This window comes from Schistosoma haematobium, chromosome 7, assembly GCF_000699445.3.
Source record: "Schistosoma haematobium chromosome 7, whole genome shotgun sequence".
Classification (NCBI taxonomy): Eukaryota; Metazoa; Platyhelminthes; class Trematoda; order Strigeidida; family Schistosomatidae; genus Schistosoma; species Schistosoma haematobium.
Genome location: NC_067202.1, coordinates 18,079,419 through 18,100,046, shown reverse-complemented (window position 1 = coordinate 18,100,046; position 20,628 = coordinate 18,079,419). Strand labels below are relative to the sequence as shown.

Here is a 20,628-nt window from a genome sequence, read left to right as displayed (position 1 = left end):
TAATGGTGTCTGGCTTAGATCCGTCCATAATTTTGATGAAATTCAATAATCTAAACCACATATGGACAATAATGGATTTCAATAGTTGAAATCATGAATCAATTGAAGCTAGACCACCATGAAAAACAAGGAAGCACTGGACGGCCGTTTCGTCCTAGTACGGGACTCCTCAGCAGTGGTCTAGTTGGTTAAACACCTGGTGTGAGACTGATAGGTTCTGGGTTCGAATATCGTGGGGGGCGGGATCGTGGATGCACACTGCTGAGGAGTCCCATACGATGACGAAACGGCCGTCCAGTGCTTCCAGGTTTTCCATGGTGGTCTAGCTTCAATTGACTCATGATTTCAAATATTGAAATTACTAAAATCCCCACAAAACCCTTCCTGATAATAATATATTTCTCATGATTTTAAGAGAAGACTCCACAATGTGAACTTTAGCCAATTCTGTCAGGTTGTAACACTTCAGTTTACTTTATCTTAATGGATTTTAGGGTCAGTGAACAGTCCTGATGCTTATATGTTAAGTGCAAGCTCAAGCCAACATGCACTAATTGGCTAATTTTTGAGAAATCCCTATTAGTGGTTTATTCTAGAATTTTCTCTATTGAGTTTTATGTGAAACCTTGTGTTTTTACTAATGAGTCTGCTGTTGTCTACTTATCTTTGCTCTGATTTGAGAGAGTTCAATGTAGTACAATGACCGAGAAATACTAGTCAATTGAGGATGTAACACAAACAATATGAAGTCTGTTACCCTGTCAGTGTGAGAATCAAAAGGACGGCTGATTGAGGCCAGTGTTACAAGACCTTTAATGCAAATGGATTTTAACACATTAACTCCCTACATTTTAGAACTTACCACTAGCACTGATAATCTATAAGGGTAAGGTGAGTTGTGCTATTTTCCAGATTTTGATCTACTATAACTTCTCCCTTCCTTTGTGAGCTGGAAACATCACTGAAGATGCTTCTTGCCGGAAGGAAATACCTTACTGTTATCAAACTTCAGTTCAAATGGTCGTAGGACTCCACCCTCGAGTTCTATCTTACCACTGTTCAACTAACCTGTTTAGCATTAGAGGACCTCGGTGAACAAAAGTTTTCTGATCAGTATAGGTTGTTTAAGTAGTCACAAAGAGGAAGACCTGATCATCTTGTCAATAGAGCAGGTATAATCGAGATGACAATATCTACTATTCGAATGAATTGTGATACTTAATACTTATATTTAGTATTAATTCAGTTTGTAAATGACCTTTAATCCATACATACTATGATTGAATACATTATTTGTTTCATAATCTTGATTTTTTTTGTTAGACCTCAGTACGTGATGCATTTCTAGAATTATGCATGAATGTTACAACAGTGTTATGTTGTCGTATGACACCACTACAAAAAGCATCTATTGTTAAATTAGTTCAAATTGGTTTGGCGAAACATACACGTTATGGTATGAAACCAGTTATAGCTGCAGTTGGTGATGGTGGTAATGATGTAGCTATGATTTTACAAGCTAATATTGGTGTTGGAGTCTATGGAAAAGAAGGTCGTGAAGCAGTTAGAGCCGCGGATTATTCAGTGACACAGTTCAGGTAAGTAGTCCTACTAAACCTTCTGTATAGTTTTAATAGTATTTAATGCTTAAATTAAAGAATTCTAATAATACTGGATACCAACTCAGAGAACTAAACGTTAATTTCTTACTGAGAACGATTTAAGTCCTGGGTTCGATCTCTGGCAGAGTAATGCATGGTCGCTGATTAGGAGTTCCATACTAGGAAAAAATGGATGTTCAGCAACCCTGATTTAATTTGCGATACCTAGAATTGACAATTATATGGTTACATAGGTTCTCAACACTGTTTTATGGTCTCTGTGTATATGTGGCTTGTCCACCAACAAAATATTTTCTTGATTTCCTCTTCAACTGAATGCTAGTTTGTATTCTGTCACAGCAGGTTGTTGCTAATGGTATCCGGTCAACAGACATAGTGCATCTTGCACAGACAATTGTTTATAAGTACAAGTACATTTTGATGATGGTTATGGTAGTAAGTTTCCAAGTTTCAGCTCTGAACATTGTATTGACATAAGTTATAAACTATGGATGAAAATTTTTGCACGAATAATAGTGTTTATTTTCGTACAATTGTGATGTGCTACTGTTGTTGATAGATATAGGTAGTATATATCATCAATCGAAAGTGAAATATCTGGAGGCAGAAGGTTAAGAAGATTGGAGAAAAGAGAATGATTGGTTTGGAAAGGAAAGAACAATAAAGTCTGAGACGATTGACTAACGTTATTGAAATGAAGTATTTACTGTAAGGTTCTCAGATTTTACTAAGAGACTACATTCTGTGAGATAATTTGGAGGTATCTTTGAAAAGTGTCGGAAGTATGATTAACTTAAGTTGATTTAAGGAAATATGGCACTTAATATGGAACACTAGTAAATTCAATTCGATCCACGATACTGTGCGACCATCTACCATTGTCTTCAATGAATAATTCCCTCACAACAAACATGGTTGAACTCTACTGGATCGATTGAAATTAGACATTAACACTTTTGGATACCGGTTCAGCGGTCTAGAGGTTAAGCGTTCGCGCCCGAGATCGAAGGTCCTGGGCTCGAGTACCGTGTGCAAGATCGTGGAAGCACACTACTGAGTCCCATGCTAGAATAAGCGGCCGTCTAGTGCTCCCAGGTCTTCAATGGTGGTCTAATTTTGATTGGTTTATAATGTCAACGAAATTCAACAGTCTCTATAACCTCAAACTGAAAACTCATTAGCATTTTTTACGGGAATTTTTAAGCTGCTATGCACTCCGAATATGAAATCACACTCTGCACAAGTGAGAGAGTAAACTAAATAGTGCAAAATTAACTAACAATAATTTAAGTGATAAATCTTTCAACTGGACGCTTAAGTCGTTTCCTTAATCTCTTCTAATAACCCCAGACTGAATCTACATGACAACTTGAACGCGAAGGAGAAAGCATAAAACATGAAAGGAACACTTTACTCCAGCGTTAGTTCATTTATAGGAAATCGAGGGTATTTATAGCATTTAAAATGGTCTTGGAATTCTGGAAGATTCTGAAACCCTAGTGAAGATAATAGTAGGATATGTAGTTATCCAGTCGAAAATGTGGGACATGATCTCACTTTCTACATGTTTCTGAGAGAAGTCTATTCAATACTGATTAGTTAAAATGTTTCTGTGTGTTTTCAGGACCCCTCTGTGCTTCTTTTCGAGGAATAATTTGGATCTCCTCAACATGAAGAATACTAGATCGTATTACAATAGTTTATAGATCCATTGAAAGCTTACAATATGAAGAATCTGGCAGTAAAATTATCTCATTGTTATACGATAAAAGTATAGATAATAGCAAAAACCTTTAAATTAGTATCAAGAGTTAAACTTTATTTGATAGTTCCCCCCCCCCCCAACAAAAACGATCACGATCTTCAGAATAAATTATTGTAACTGGAACTTGACTGGAACACTGAAAAAGCTTGTATATTATTTATAAGATTATTGAGACCATTTAGAATAGGCGTAGAGCATTAATCAAATAAAATCACTTCTGTAAATCTTATGTAAAACTCCATCTGGAGCCCTTCTACGGTTATTGTAGGTCTCATGCAAGGATAAAGATAGAGATTTGAACATAGGATTAGCACCGTCATGCCACAAGAAGTGACCTTGTTAAAAAGATGCTAAGATGAAAAAAATATTTATTTTCACCTTTTAAATTCTGCTCTGCGATTTCAAGGATCATTATCTAGAAGAATAATGATGCTATGTGGTGAAAGCTCAGATTCATTCTATTTAAGACTTGTCAGCTGACTGTATCTGTATCTCAGAATTGTTGATGTTCACTCTGGGACTCGAACGCAATGCCTTTCTCTTCAAGTGCCATAGCATTATCTACTTAGCTACTGAGTTTTAATAGCCACTTGCTTGTACAATGGGATGAAGTTTAAAATCATTTAGTATTGTTTACTTGAATCTTCCCATTGGTGTTTAACACTGTAATTAATTAGTCTCTTATCGGTATATGTGTATATTGTGTGTATTGCCTCAATAGTGCTTTAATTCACAAGCATTATAATCAAAGATGGATAGTGGTTAACAGTGGAATACAGTTTGACGTCGGTTTCGTCCTATTTAAGACTCGTCACCTAAGTGTACCTGTCATATATCAGAGTTGATGTTCACTCTGGGATTCGAACTGAGTATCGTTCACTTCACCTGCTTGTACAATGAGATGAAGTTTAATTTATATCTTCTCATTATTATTTAAGAGATTATTAAGTTTCCATTCATATCATGAATAGATCAATATTAGACTACTATTGAACACTTGAAAGTATTGAATGTACTTGTCATAGAACCATTTTGACAATGTATATACATGATCTATGAATCCCAGTAAGCGTTACTATCTATAGAAAGATAGAAACCAAGCCACCCACCACCATACCCATTACCCCCCCCCCATTTTGTTTCATTCTCACTATTCTTTACCCTTCTTTTCTTTTTTCTTTTTTCTTTTTTTTATAGACATATTCAACGATTATTTTTGCTACATGGACATTGGTCATATTATCGTATTACAATAACCATGTTATTTTTTTATCATAAATCTGTAGCATTTGTAACTAATCAATTATGTTTAATTTATTTTAATGGTTATTCAGATATTCCATTATTTGGTACCATTTTATTTGTATGTTATAATTTAACAATGACATTTTTAGTTAGTTTAGGTTATGGAATGTTTGAACGTCATATTCAAGAAAAGATTCTATTGAATAAACCATATTTATATAAAGAAGTAAGTAAATGATACGTTTTCTTTTATACATATAGATACATCATAAGATCATTTATGAAGTATAGAGATTGTGAAGATCATGAACTGATTAATGTTAGACTAATTGTTAGAAACCTGAAAGTATTGAATGGCCGTTTCGTCCTATTGTGGGACTCCTCAGCAACGTGTATCCATGATCTCACTCTACGAGATTCAAACTCAGGAGCTATTAGTTTCGCACGCGCGAACGATTAACCTACTGGACCATTGAGTCGGTATTCAATAGTGTTAGTGTTTAACATCAACTAATCCATGAAATTGCGCGATCATAATTTATTAGATAAAGGGATTCGAACTTAAGAACTTCAATCTTGTAAACAAATCTTTAATTATCAAATCATTGAACCAATTGGCATAGGATAGTGTTAATGGGATTCTTTAGAAGTAAGCATCTATGATCCCGCTTTGTAGGGTTCTAACTTAGGATCTATTAGTCTCACATGCGAACGATTAAATGTAGACCATTCAGCTGGCCAGTATACAACGGTGTTAATGTCTAAATTCAAAGAATTCATGAAATCGAGCCATACGTCCACCATTGTCTTCAGTGAGTTAGTATCTCACAACAGACCTGGTTGAACTCTATTGATCATAGACTCTCACTAAAACTCCAGGAAGTACCTATTGAAGCTAGTCACAAGTGAGCATATGATGTTTATTATCAGATGGGGATTCTATTTGAATTTCAGTAATATAATGGTTGAATTCATGAGTTGATTAAAGTTAGACCATCATAGAAAACCTAGAAGCACTGGAAGGTAGTTTCGTCCTAATTTGTGACTCCTCATCAGTTCGCATCCATGATCACATTCAAAGGATTCCAAACCACTATCTATCTGTCTCATGCTTAACCTATAGAGCATCAAGTTGACATAATATTCTATCTATTTACAATTCATATTGTTATAGTTTAATCAGTTTCTATTCATTATTCTTTCTCATTTTCAATTAGATATCCCATCAAGCAAATTTAAGAGCATGGTATATTCTTTTATGGATTCTAGATGGTATATGGCATGGTGTTGTAACATTTTTTATACCATTCTTTTGCTTAGCTGGTGGTAATTTATATGCTGAAGCTATTTTCTATGAAACTAAGAATAATTCATATAGAATTTATGATTTTACAATGATTGGTAATGCATCATTTATTTATTTATGGATTGCTGTAACATTACGTTCAACAATATGGACAAGAGATTTTAATATGATGTTAATTATGTGTCATATTGGGACAACATTAAATGTTGTTATTTTATTTCTTTTTCAAGTAAGTTAGTTGATTCCACTACTAATTTCATTTTGATTAGTAATATATTCCTACAATGTGAACATCAACTCTGAGATATGACAGGTACATTCAGCTGATGAGTCCCAAATAGGACGAAACATGCGTCAAACTAGATTACACTTCTAACCACTATCCTACTTTGGTTACTCTACCTGTGACTTAAGGGAATATCGAAGCAATCTGTAAAAATTGCATCTATGGCAATAAGAGACTGACCAATTGTATTATACATCAATGGGAAGATTCAAGTAAATAATACCAAATGAATTTAAACTTCATCTCATTGTACAAGCAAATGATTATTAGGAGTAAGTAGCTACGTGGATAACGTGATGGTGCTCAAGGCGAATGATACTGGGTTCGAGTTCCAGAGTGAACATCAACAATTCTGAGATGCAGATACATTCATCTGACGAGTCCCAATTAGGACGAAATGCTCATTCTTTATTCCATTGCTAACCACTATCCATTTTGGCTTATGAATTTTGTGACTTCAGGCAACATCAAAGTAGTCCGTACAGTATGCACATATAACAATAAGAGACTGATTAATTACAGTGTTAAACATCAATAGGAAGATTCAAGTTAAACAATAACCAAGTGAATAAAATATTTATAGTTTTAATCCCATTGAACATTGAATACACTTTGAGTGAATTATCTTCGAGACAGTTCCAACGACGTTGTATAAACATTCGTCTTCATCACTGTTATTACATAACTCTTAACGATGTATAAATTTCATAAGACAATTTGAAGCGTTGACTACAGTTTATTATTATTGTACAATTCAGATCATTAAGTTCTCAGTCACTAAAACAAACTTTAAGCAGCAATTCCCAATGCAAGTGAACGTAAAGGAGTGACTATAGAGGGAAATAATGAGGCGTATTAAGAGTCATATGAATTGAGAAGATTACAGGATATACTACATATACGAAAGCGAAGGCGTCGTCCAGCGATCTAGCGAGAGAGATATGTACGTCAGCTGTAACACATGTGATCAAGTACACAAGTTCGTACAGACATGATCATAATATCAAGAGATATAAATAGTTACCATATGAATGACATAGTTTGATACATAAACTGATTGAAGGACTTTATAACAGCTGACATACAATTGAGTTTGATCATCACATTTAATTTGGTTAAACCTATTTGTTAACTTATTTAACGGATAGAGTCATCCGTATAATAACAACAACTTAGCTTATATCATTGTACCTTTATTATTGTTACACTTGTATGAATATGTATGCTTGAACATTGTGCTTACTGCTTATGCATATATTCATTCTGCTATCCTTACTATTAGTTGCTTAATTGATTCGATGATTTATTCATTTCCCTATGTATATGTATAGATATGTACATTTTAATCTTATTCATTCGACTCGCATGCTGAATTGCTTGCATCTTGGCTTTAGCTTTTCATTCTGAATTCATATGCGTATAGTTTCGATGATCTGTGCGTGATGTAATAATAAATGTGAAAGACGTTCAGAGGATCTAAAATCGTAATACGTGCAGTACAGGAAATCATCCATACGCCTACAGAATAGTCGGCCTCTGGAGTCATGATAAAGTCTCAAATACTATTTCAGCCTCGATCATATAGCTTCACTACTGTTTGTGTGCACTCCGATTGTTGAGTACACAAAATGCTACTAGTGGATAACGACACGATACAAATAACCAAGTCTATGTAGGAGTCTGTACGCTCTCCAGTCATCCGTATGTAGTGTAGTACCTGGCTGCAGCCAGTGTTACTGGTGCTTTTATTATCCAGTTCTCAATAATTGTCATAATTTGCGTTAATTAAGAATTATATATGGGGTTTTCATCACGAACTGACATCAACTATAATCCCAGAAGTTTATTTAGCCAAATGGATGAAAGGCTTTCACGTTAAAATCCGAGATCTATTATCTTATACCTGATTGTTTCGTCCACAAATTATAGTCCCGCCGTTTTATTTGTTATAGCTGCTCAATTATCACGTATTGTACAAAATTCCCTGTGAACCGATCATACGTTAGCATTAAGCACTGAAGTTGGCGCCGTAACCTTGAAATCTCTAAAACGCTTCTGATTGGCTCGTCCATAAATTACAGTCTAGCCGGTTTAAGTGTAATTAAGACGTTATAAACTTACTATCTCCTGCTTTATCTCAACGACCTCACAGAATTATATAAGATTCAAGACGATATGCTATGGGTACTCGCCTACATGTTACATGTTATCGAGTATTCTGGTTAACAGCGTTTTTTGTCATCATACGTCAATTTTTGTAATGTTTGTGCTTGTTACATAACTTTTCTTCTCATTAATGAGTAGTTTGACGTAGTTGTTACTTACTACCTAAGTGAATGTTAAATCAGCTTAATGTAAACTTGAACAAGTGAAACTTTTCGAATCTAGAACCGTTAAGTTCTGCTTATTACGTCGTTCTTTGGATCTTATTAACAAAGATAAGGAGGTTTAATACAGTAATTGGTATCTCAGATCAATTTACAAAGTAACAATCAATCTGACATGTACACTACAAATTAGAGACAGTTAAATTATTGTTTTATACAATGATTTTACTGCATCAAAAGACTAGTTAAGTATGAGAACACTTACAATTCATACAACTTAATGAAGATCTAACAGACCCAAGGCAGTTGAAATATAGAATAACCGCCTCATAGTAAGCCGTTCATGGTCATTGGAACAAAACGGTAGGCACCTTTGAGTGTGTATACCATTTTCTACTATCCCTTAGAAGATTGATTCATTTGAATGAAAACCTTTTTGTGTATAATTATGTTCTCAATTGATCTTGGAAGTTATACAAAACAAAAACGGTTGCTGACAAAAACAAATACTGACGAACTGAAGCATCAATTACCACCGTTCAATTTAAAGATAAAGCTGAATAATTCAATTATCAGAGAAGAGTTTTTGAGGATATTACTTACTTACTTACTTACGCCTGTTACTCCCAATGGAGCATAGGCCGCTGACCAGCATTCTCCAACCCACTCTATCCTGGGCCTTCTTTTCTAGTTCCATCCAATTCTTGTTCATTTTTCTCATGTCTATCTCCATTTCCCGGCGTAATGTGTTCTTTGGTCTTCCTCTTTTCCTTTGACCTTCAGGATTCCATGTGAGGGCTTGTCTTGTGACACAGTTGGGTGCTTTCCTCAATGTGTGTCCTATCCACTTCCAGCGCTTCTTCCTGATTTCTTCCTCCACTGGGATCTGGTTTGTTCTCTCCCACAGTACGTTGTTGCTGATAATATCTGGCCAACGGATCCGAATTATTTTGCGTAGACAACTGTTAATAAACACCTGTATCTTCTGGATGATGGCTTTCGTAGTTGTCCAGGTTTCCGCCCCATACACTAGAACTGTCTTGACATTTGTATTGAAAATTCTAACTTTGATGTTGGTTGACAGACAGTTGTTTTGAGTTCCATATCTTCTTTAATTTTAGATATGCTACTCTTTCTATGTCATTTCGCGCCTTTACATATGCATCAGATCCACCGTGTTCATCAGTGATGCTGACCAGATATGTAAAAGGTTTATTAAGCAGAAAGATAAAGATCATACTCTGTCACTGATAAATTGTTTTTCATGATATCTTAGTTAGTATATGCTTGGTGTTGGTTGACAGTTGCTTTGAGTTCCAGATGTTCCTCAGTTGTAAATATGCTGCTCTTGCTTTGCCGATCTGTGCTTTCACATCTGCATCAGTTCCACTATGTTCATCAATGATGCTGCCCAAATATGTAAAGGTTTTTACATCTTCCAAATCTTCTCCGTCAATTGTGATTGGATTTGTGCATCCTGTGTTGTATCGGAGAATCCTGCTTTTCCCTTTGTGTATATTGAGACCTATTGCTGCTGAGGCTGCTGCCACACTGTTCGTCTTCTCCTGCATCTGTTGTTGCGTTTGGGATAGAAGGGCCAGATCGTCTGCGAAGTCTAGATCATCCAACTGCATCTTAGATGTCCATTGTATCCCATGCTTCCCCTCAGATGTTGACGTCTTCATGATCCATCCAGTCGATCACCAGGAGAAACAGAAAGGGTGAGAGTAAGCAACCTTGCCTAACACCGGTCTTCACTTTGAACGACTTTGTCAACTGTCCTCCATGCACGATTTTGCACTGTAATCCATCATATGAGTTCTGTATGATATTGACTATCTTCTGAGGCACGCCGTAGTGTCGAAGAAGTTTCCATAGTGTTGTTCTGTCCACGCTATCAAATGCCTTTTCGTAGTCAATGAAGTTTATGTAGAGTGATGAATTCCATTCAATTGATTGTTCCACAATGATTCGTAGAGTTGCGATTTGGTCTGTACACGATCTATCCTTACGGAATCCTGCCTGTTGGTCACGAAGTTGGGCGTCTACGCAGTCCTTCATCCTGTTTAACAATACCCTGTTGAAAACTTTTCCCGGTATTGAGAGAAGAGTGATGCCCCTGTAGTTATCGCACTTGCTGAGATCGCCTTTCTTCGGTATTTTGACCAGAAGTCCTTCTTTCCAGTCTGTTGGTACTTGTTCCTCATCCCAAATCTTATTGAAGAGAATGTGGAGTATCCGTGCAGTTGCCGCTACGTCTGCTTTTAGTGCCTCTGCTGGGATGTTGTCCGGTCCTGCTGCTTTGCCACTCTTGATTTGTCTGATGGCCATGCTGATTTCTTCAATTGTTGGTGGGCCGACATTGATTGGGAGGTCCGTGGGTGCTGCTTCGATGTTGGGTGGGTTCAGTGGAGCTGGTCGATTCAAGAGTTATTTGAAGTGTTCTACCCACCTGTTTCGCTGTTCTTCAATGTTGGTGATTACCTTGCCTTCCTTGCTTTTCACTGGTCGTTCTGGTTTGTGGCGATTTCCAGACAGTTTCTTTGTCGTGTCATACAGTTGTCTCATGTTTCCTTCTCTTTCAGCCTTTTCCGCCGTCGTTGCTAAATCTCCCACATATTTACGTTTGTCGGTTCTGATGCTCCTCTTCACTTGTTTGTTTATTTCCGTGTATTCAGCTTGTGCCTTGGCTTTTTCTGCTCTTGTTCGGCTGGTATTGATCGCTGCCTTCTTGTTCCTTCTTTCTTGAATCTTATCCAGTGTATCAACAGTGATCCATTCTTTGTGATGGTGCTTCTTGTGACCCAGGACCTCATGACATGTTGAAGTGATTGCCTCTTTGATCCCCTTCCAGTTGCTCTCCACAGTAGTTCCTTCTCCATTGAGTAGATCATGAAAGGCCTGGAACTTGTTGCTGGGGATTATCTTGAATTTGTTGAGTTTGCTAGTATCCTGGAGAAAGGCCGTATTGAACTTTTGTGATACTGTCCGCCCCGTTGTCCAGTGCTTCTTGAGTTTCAATTTCATCTTAGCGAACAGTAAGTGATGATCTGATGCTATATCAGCTCCTCTCTTGGTTCTCACGTCCTCTATAGTCCCCCTGAACGTTTTGTTGATGCAAATATGGTCGATTTGGTTTTGTGTAGAGTGACCCGGTGAAGTCCATGTGGTTTTGTGTATGCGTTTATGTGGGAATATGGTGCCGCCTATGACCAGCTTATTGAAGGCACATAGATTTGCAAATCTCTCACCATTTTCGTTTCTTTCTCCCAGTCCGTGTCGTCCCATGATGTCTTCATATCCAGTGTTGTCCGTTCCAACCTTGGCGTTGAAATCTCCCATCAGAATGGTCAGGTCCTTTGTTGGGCACTTCTCGACTATTGACTGCAGCCTATTGTAGAAGTGATCTTTGGCGTCTTCATTGTAGTCGTTGGTAGGCGCATAGCATTGGATGATGTTCATTGAAATGCCCTCTTTCTTTGTTTTAAACGACGCTTTGATGATCCTTGGTCCATGAGATTCCCATCCTATAAGTGCATTTTGCGCTTGTTTGGACAGCATCAATGCAACTCCTTGTGTATGTGGTGCATTTACTTCTTCATGGCCGGAGTATAACAGGAGCTCTCCTGTAGTTATTCGTTGTTGTCCAACTTGTGTCCAATGTGTTTCACTGATCCCAAGTACCTCTAGGTTGTATCTTCTCATTTCTGCAGCAATTTGGAAGGCTCTTCCGGTGTCCCACATTGTACGAACATTCCATGTACCTAAATAAATGGTCGCTCTGGTTGTCAGAAGGGGCATCGGCCTCGTAACTTCCGAAGGGATTCGGCTTTCATCATGAGGCGTCATAATTCTTCTAAATGAAGATCTTCTGACTCCCAGGGCAAAGTTTAAAAGGTTTGAATAATTTTTTCTGGTTAGCGTTTTTTTAGCGAGTTAGTTTTCTACGGGATGGGGACGCTAACCCCATGCCCAACCCTCCTCCTTTATCCGGGCTTGGGACCGGCAGTAGCCCCCGGAGGGACTCCAGGCGGAGTTTTTGTGGATATTAAAGTAATGTTATTAGTTGAATTCATGAGTCCGTTGAAGCTAGACCATCATGGAAAACCTGGATGATTGTTTCGTCCTAATATGAAACTCTTCATCAATCCGCATCCACGATCTCGCCTTGCAAGATGCCTCGTATACACAAACTGTTGAAGAGTCTCATACTAGGACGAAACAACCGTCCATTAATTCTAGATTTTCCATGGTGGTCTAGCTTTAATCAACCCATGAATTCAACTATTAACTGTTGAGGACGTTAGATCCCCAAACTCATATTTTGTAAATTTATCTTTGTGGAGCTTGTATACAGATGTATGCTTGGGTATGTCTCACCACCTCCGCACATAGTCGATTGACGAACTTATTGATTAAATGTTTAAAAACTACCATGGCAATATCGATTATCGACGGCAGAAAAAGCTGCTAGAGAAGGAAATATGAAACAGCTCTACGATACAACGAAGAAACTATCAGGGAAATACAGTAAACCAGAGAGGCCGGTCAAAGACAAAGAAGGCAAGCCAATCACTGAAATTCAACAACAGCGAAACAGATGGGTAGAATACTTCGAGGAACTCCTGAATAGGCCGGCTCCAATGAATCCACCGAACATCGAAGCAGCACACACAGATCTTCCTATAGATGTCAACCCACCAACGATGGAAGAAATTAGAATGGCCGTCAGACAAATCAAGAACGGGAAAGCAGCAGGACCCGACAACATACCAGCTGAAGCACTGAAATCAGACGTCGAAGTAACCACAAGCATGCTTTACCCTCTATTCAAAAAGATTTGGGAGGAGGAACAAGTGCCAATGGACTGGAAAGAAGGACACCTCATCAAGATTCCAAAGAAAGGAGATCTGAGCAAATGTGAAAACTACAGAGGCATTACACTACTGTCAATACCAGGGAAAGTCTTCAACAGGGTGTTGCTGAACCGGATGAAGGATGCAGTAGATGCCCAACTTCGAGATCAACAAGCTGGATTCCGAAAGGATCGGTCGTGCACAGACCAAATTGCAACACTACGGATCATCGTCGAACAATCAGTTGAGTGGAACTCGTCACTATACATCAACTTCATTGATTATGAAAAGGCATTCGACAGTGTAGATAGGAGGACATTATGGAAACTTCTTCGACACTACGGAGTTCCTGAGAAGATTGTCAATATTATCCGGAACTCATACGACGGACTACAGTGCAAAGTAGTGCATGGAGGACAGCTGACAGATGCATTCCAAGTAAGGACCGGAGTCAGACAAGGCTGTTTACTCTCTCCCTTCCTCTTTCTTCTGGTGGTCGACTGGATTATGAAGACCTCGACATCTGAAGGAAAACACGGAATACAATGGACAGCTCAGAACCAATTAGACGATCTGGACTTCGCAGATGACCTAGCCCTCCTATCACGTACACGTGAACAGATTCAGATAAAGACAGCCAATGTAGCAGCAGTCTCTGCATCAGTAGGCCTCAGCATACACAAAGGGAAAACCAAGGTCCTCAAATTCAAAGCGGAGAACAGCAATCCAATCACACTTGATGGCGAAACTCTGGAAGATGTAGAATCCTTCACATATCTGGGAAGCATCGTCGATAGACATGGAGGTTCAGATGCAGACGTAAAGGCGAGGATTGGCAAAGCAAGGGCCGCATTCCTACAATTGAAGAACATATGGAACTCAAAACAACTTTCAACCAATATCAAAGTGAAAATCTTCAATACGAACGTCAAGGCAATTCTACTGTATGGAGCTGAAACTTGGAGAACTACAACAACCACAATCAAGAAAGTACAAGTATTTATAAATAGCTGTCTACGCAAGATACTCAACATCCATTGGCCGGATACCATCAGCAATAGCCTTCTGTGGGAGAGAACAAACCAACTTCCAGCTGAAGAGGAAATTAGGAAAAGACGATGGAAATGGATAGGGCATACATTACGCAAATCGTCAAACTGCATCACGAGGCAAGCTCTAACTTGGAATCCTGAAGGGAAGCGGAAAAGAGGAAGGCCAAAGAACACATTACGTCGGATAATAGAAGCAGATATGAAAAGGATGAATTACAACTGGAAGGAGCTGGAAAGGATTGCCCAGGACAGGGTTGGATGGAGAATGCTGGTGAGCGACCTATGCTCCTTCACGAGGAGTAACAGGTGTAAGTAAGTAAGTAATATCGATTATATACATTTTGTATAAATATGCTTGATTTGTGTGCTTGATGAGACTGGTATCTTCTGGTTGTCTGTAGAATACATTTTCTACATCTTACCAAGATTTCTGGATCGAGTTAGCTGAGTCGGGGACAATGGATCAGTATAGCCTATCGACTCTCTGAATCCTTGATTCTTCGTTCCATTCCGAGTAAGACGAATCAGTGGTAGTATTCAAGTTAACGAACATAACATTAACATTACTATAATCAATAATTCACTCAACATAATAAATAGTTGCTAATTGGCTCCGACATTTTATAATATAATTTTATTGACAGATTTTTCTCTTTTGAAAAGATTTAACTAAAATCCTGCATTAAAATCAATTAACGGTTATTTTTCAAATAAATAGATAGAAAATTTTTTGTTACAGACAGACGGTGAAGATACGTGAATGACTGTTGCCATGGTAACTATGGATGAATAATAAGTAATTGAAATGAATTGTGATTTAGTTGGAGTGTGAGAATTTACAGTCAGTTAATAGTTTACTAAGCGGTTCACTGTTATAAGCAAAGATAGATAGTGGATAGATGTGTAATCTAGTTTGACGCACATTTCGTCTTATTTGGGACTCGTCAACTAGATGTACCTACACCTCAGAGTTGATGTTCACTTTTGAGATTTGAACACAGTACCGTTCGCTTCAAACGCTATCGTGTTATCCACTAAGTTACTGATTCTTGATAGCTACCTGCTTATGTGATGGTGTGAAGTTTAAATTCACTTGGTATTGCTTTACTTGAATCTTCCCATTGATGTTTAAAACTGCAAGTGAACAGTCTGTTATTAGTATATCTGCATACAGGGCGTATTGCCTCGATATTGTCTTAATTCACAAACATTGTAATCAAAGATGAATAGTGAGTAGTAATGAAATCCAATTTGATGCATGTTTCGTCCTATATGAGACTCATCAGCTAGATGTACCTAAATCTCAGGTTCATTGTTGTTTCTAATCCGATTATGTTATAATTTTAGATAATCATTTAACTATAATTAAGATTATTTTAGGTTTATTTGACATAATTTCATTGAATGTTATTACAATTGAATGATACTTTAGAAAGACTAGCTTAATTTTTACATATGGATTATATTAATCTCTGCAAAATCTCTCAGATAGATTGCAATCGTGTATTCATTGGAGATTCGCTTGAAGACAGAGTTTTTCTGTGTGTTTCGAATTCCTATCACAGTTCTAGATGTTACCGTCAAGCTATTAGAACCTTAGACTTTAAACTATGCTGTAACAAGCTGGAATCCCTGTAGTGGGGATTATTTCCTTCAACATTGTATGTAGGTAAATCTTGCCACTGTAGAGTGGTGACTATCACAAAAATCTTGGTACATGATTTTCTAATGATCATCTCTCACCACCTAAGTTCTAAGCACAAATGATCTCAAATCTCTTGTACTAGGGATTGCAATACAACTCAATCGATTAAATTCAATCAACACTAACGAATAAACAAGCAGTACGTTTATCAGTACTGACCAATCAGTCCCTATGAAGATGGAGATCCTGAAGTTTTAGCAAGCAAACAATGCTTATTGTATTGATTCAGTTATGTTAAGAGTGAGAGGTTTAACACAATTGATTGTAAATGACTAATGTCATTATATTATTATTTAAGTGAGATCAAAAATATGAATCATAAGATCCTAAGTTAGTTATCATTCGGTTAACTTGATGAAACAATAATAACAACTATTTGAGTAATAAACATCGGGTTCAGTTTTTAGAGGCTCGTGCAGCTGACTACAATCAGAGGAGTTGGCTATGTTCTATTACATTCACTTTACATACAAAATATATGTATTCAAAGGCCATTCTCGTTAATTGACTTATCTAAATTCCGTTATTGACTAACGCGATTTAAGTCGATGATTATATACGAGGATAGGTGATAACAAACATTCATACGATCTAATTGGAGTCAGATCCACGGGCCTCTAAATGTTCAACTTCCTTGATCCTTTTATAGATAATCAGTTAGTTGTACTATTTCAATGAACAACATGTTATAGACCTAGTGAAACCTCCTGAAAGAAATGATATCTCTCAAATATATATAAGATATTTCTTTAGAAATATGTAACTTTGTCTCTTATAGTAATGGAATCGCTTGTCATTGTCGTTTTCTAGTTTAAATAGAATACTTATATGGTAATCATTTTCATCATGAAAGTGAATCTTAAGTTTTACCTTAAACAAAAGTTTCTTTAGAAAAGATGGTCGTTAGAGGTAGTCAAATTCTATCAACTAAGGTTTCTTGTCGATTACTTTCAACAACCATCTTATCTCAACATAGAGCATCCAAGGTCGAGTCACCTAGACCGATGACCATATTGCATGTTGGTCGATAGGATTCGATCTACACTAGGAAGGACTTGATATACACGACATTGATCATCACTCAGTGATCAATTAATTGTATATAAACGTTTCTATAATATAAAATAGGAATTTCTACTATTCTAATGAGACCTTATCACAACAACCATTGGAAGTATAAAAGAACAAGGGATCTATTTGTTTTATCATTGGAATTGATATTACAGTGTTGATCTCATCTAGATGCGGAGAATAATCTATGATATATTCAGAGTAAATTCATCGTTTAGCTCATATTGGAACACTTCTTAATGTATGTTAGAACAAAGAAGATAGATTGAGATTTCTTAAAATGAATTCATAAGACAAATTAGAAACATATTCCATCATTTCAGTCCTTACTAGTTAAACTTGCTCTAGAATATCTGCTTTATAATTAGATTAGATATCAAAAATACTGTTATATATATATGTATATCGGATATAACATTCTAAATATTATTATTTAAGTTCTGAAATGACATAAGAAGCGTCACAAGACCAAGAAACCTTTTGAACTGCCCATTGTTTCATGGATATTCTTTACTATAATTTCTTTTTCTCCTGGTAATCGACCGGATGGATCATGAAGACGTCAACATCTGAGTCGAAGCATGGGATACAATGGACAGCTAGAATGTAGCTGGACGATCTAGACTTTGCTGATGATCTGACTATTCTATCGAACACCCAACAACAAATGCAAGAGAAGACGACCAGTGTGGCAGCAGCCTAAGCAGTAGTAGGTCTCAACACACACAAAGGGAAAAGCAAAATTCTCCGATACAATACAGCATGCACCAATCGACCACACTTGACGGAGAAGATTTGGAAGATGTAAAAACCTTTACATATTTGGGCAGCATCATTGATGAACATAGTGGAACTGATGCAGATGTGAAAGCACAGATCGGCAAAGCAAGAGCAGCATATTTACAACTGAGGAACATCTGGAACTCAAAACAACTGTCAACCAACACCAAGGTTAGGATTTTCAATACAAATGTCAAGACAGTTCTAGTGTATGGGACGGAAACCTGGACAACTACGAAAGCCATCATCCAGAAGATACAGGTGTTTATTAACAGTTGTCTACGCAAAATAATTCGGATCCGTTGGCCAGATATTATCAGCAACAACGTACTGTGGGAGAGAACAAACCAGATCCCAGTGGAGGAAGAAATCAGGAAGAAGCACTGGAAGTGGATAGAACACACATTAAGGAAAACACTTAACTGCGTCACAGGACAAGCCCTCTCATGGAATCCTCAAGGTCAAAGAAGAAAAGGAAGACCAAAGAACACATTACACCGAGAAATGTAGACAGATATGAGAAGAATGAACAAGAATTGGATGGAACTAGAAAAGAAGGCTGAGGACAGAGTGGGTTGGAGAATGGTTGTCGGCAGCCTATGCTCCATTGGGGATAACCGGCGTAAGTAAGTAAATAAGTAATTTACCATTCTTTATAATCAGTGACTTTAAGTAAGTGGATTTCCTTATTTTATAGTGATATGAGCAGTCAGAATAAAAAGTCTATACTGCGACACTTTAGCTAGGATTTAGTCTTAATGACCACCGATTTGTTCATTACATAACATTGTTCAAATAGCTCATTAAGGCTTCTGTATAGGATCTACATCTAGAGTATCCTGAAGGTTTTTCTTCAATTCCATTTAGCCCCAATTAATTAAAAACAAACGAAAATATACAGTGCTTTACGAACAGAATACCTATATTCTAACTACATTTCCACTTTAAACTAACGTATGTTTTGTAAACCTTTATCCTGTCCTAATTACACAGACATTTGTTCCTTCTACAAGTAATGAATATCAAAGATATGCTCAATTATGTCGAAGTCCTGCATTTTGGTTTGCATTCCCATTAACTGTTTTTATAGCCAATATTCCAGGATTAATTTGGCGTTTAGCCTCAGATACATGGTGGACTATACGTATTGAATTGAAAAATTTACCTAAAAAAAATAAGCGTAAATCTTATTTGAATAATCCATTAGTTTGGTTGAAAGCATTCGTTTTTGGTCAAACAGAAGAAAATGAATCAATCCTTCAGAAAAATGAAAATGATATAAACACTTTTAAAGAACAAATAAATCATAGTTACCAGTCATAAGACATGTTATTGTTACTATGTGTATCCCTTGGATACAAAGAATAATTAGTTTATCTTGTGAATTTTTGTAAAAAATTCAAACTGTTACATTTAAAGAAAAGATTCATAATCTTCATTTACGTTTTTCTATTTCATTTTGTAACTAAATACTATAAATATACTTTCATTTCTTCATCAAGTGCAATAATACAAAGGTACATTGTAATATAAATTTCGGTTAAACTATTTGCCTACTCATGAGTAAGCAAACTTTGATAGACAAATTATTTGTTACTTGCCTTGATTATTATTAAAACCTGTTGTGTACAATGTGATTAATTTGATGAATCATCGTTGTACCTTTGATATATTACACAAAGTGTTCGTGTGTTTCTAAGACGGTTAACATTTACCCATACATAATAAGTGTACAAAATATATTGCATGCATTACTTGAACATGAATGGTTTTGTTTGTATTGTGTTATGATGTACTGAATTTCAACAATTTCATGACAACGTCACATATTGATACGATCATTATTGTCAGCTGATTCTGATAATGTTTACGTGGCTTTAAAAGAAAAAAGACAAACTCAGAATGAAACGTTTATCCATCTTAAAATAGCTGACTGATAACAACTTTATTTTTGTTTTAAATCATGTGCTCTACAAAGTTTTCTTTATCACAATGATGTATGTGTGACTGAGATACGTCTCATTTCTATTTATATCCGATGAGATAATTTAGTCTTTTTGAACCATAAAACTCCAATTTCATGGATGTATAATGATAAAATGTCTCCTGATCAATGGTCACTAAAGTTGTTTCAAGATTGACTTAATCGATCACTGAAATTCAGATGTCAATTATCATCAGTGACGTTTAGTCACAACTCAATATAATAGCATGTCATGATGTTGTGGTTTAAAAGAATTTGATCATATTAACATCAATTATTATTAAATCGAGAGCAGAGAATTATAAGACAACTCAACTTCGTTAGTTCATGAAATAAGTGAACCACGTAATTTATACTACATAGATCAAATTCACTAGTTGGTTGATATAGCAGCATTCCATTTACCTGTTGGATCTCCCATGAAACTATGAAGTCAGGTGACATGAAGAACATTTCAGGTATGTTCAAAGGCTGAACCTTGAATGTGAATGGTGATAATGGATCATAAAACTTCAGGGTGATCCTTAGCAGGAGGAACTGTACGAACCAGATTGTGAGACTTGGTGCAAAACATTTGAATACAATCACATAAATATAAGTGTCATGCATGAACATTCAGGTTAAAATAT

At 36.6% G+C, this 20,628-nt stretch overlaps 1 protein-coding gene across 1 annotated transcript in view; it reads left to right on the top strand.

The window, feature by feature from the left end:
• Positions 1 to 19,840, top strand: part of ATP11C (Phospholipid-transporting ATPase IG) — a 35,679-nt gene extending 15,839 nt beyond the window's left edge. The window contains exons 5-8 of the mRNA XM_051219608.1: positions 1,324 to 1,598; positions 4,585 to 4,858; positions 5,850 to 6,167; positions 19,009 to 19,840. Of these exons, the coding sequence (XP_051064589.1) occupies positions 1,324 to 1,598; positions 4,585 to 4,858; positions 5,850 to 6,167; positions 19,009 to 19,338 (1,197 nt within the window). The 3' untranslated portion in view covers positions 19,339 to 19,840. The remainder of the gene's footprint in view (positions 1 to 1,323; positions 1,599 to 4,584; positions 4,859 to 5,849; positions 6,168 to 19,008) is intronic.
• The last annotated feature ends 788 nt before the right edge of the window (positions 19,841 to 20,628 follow it).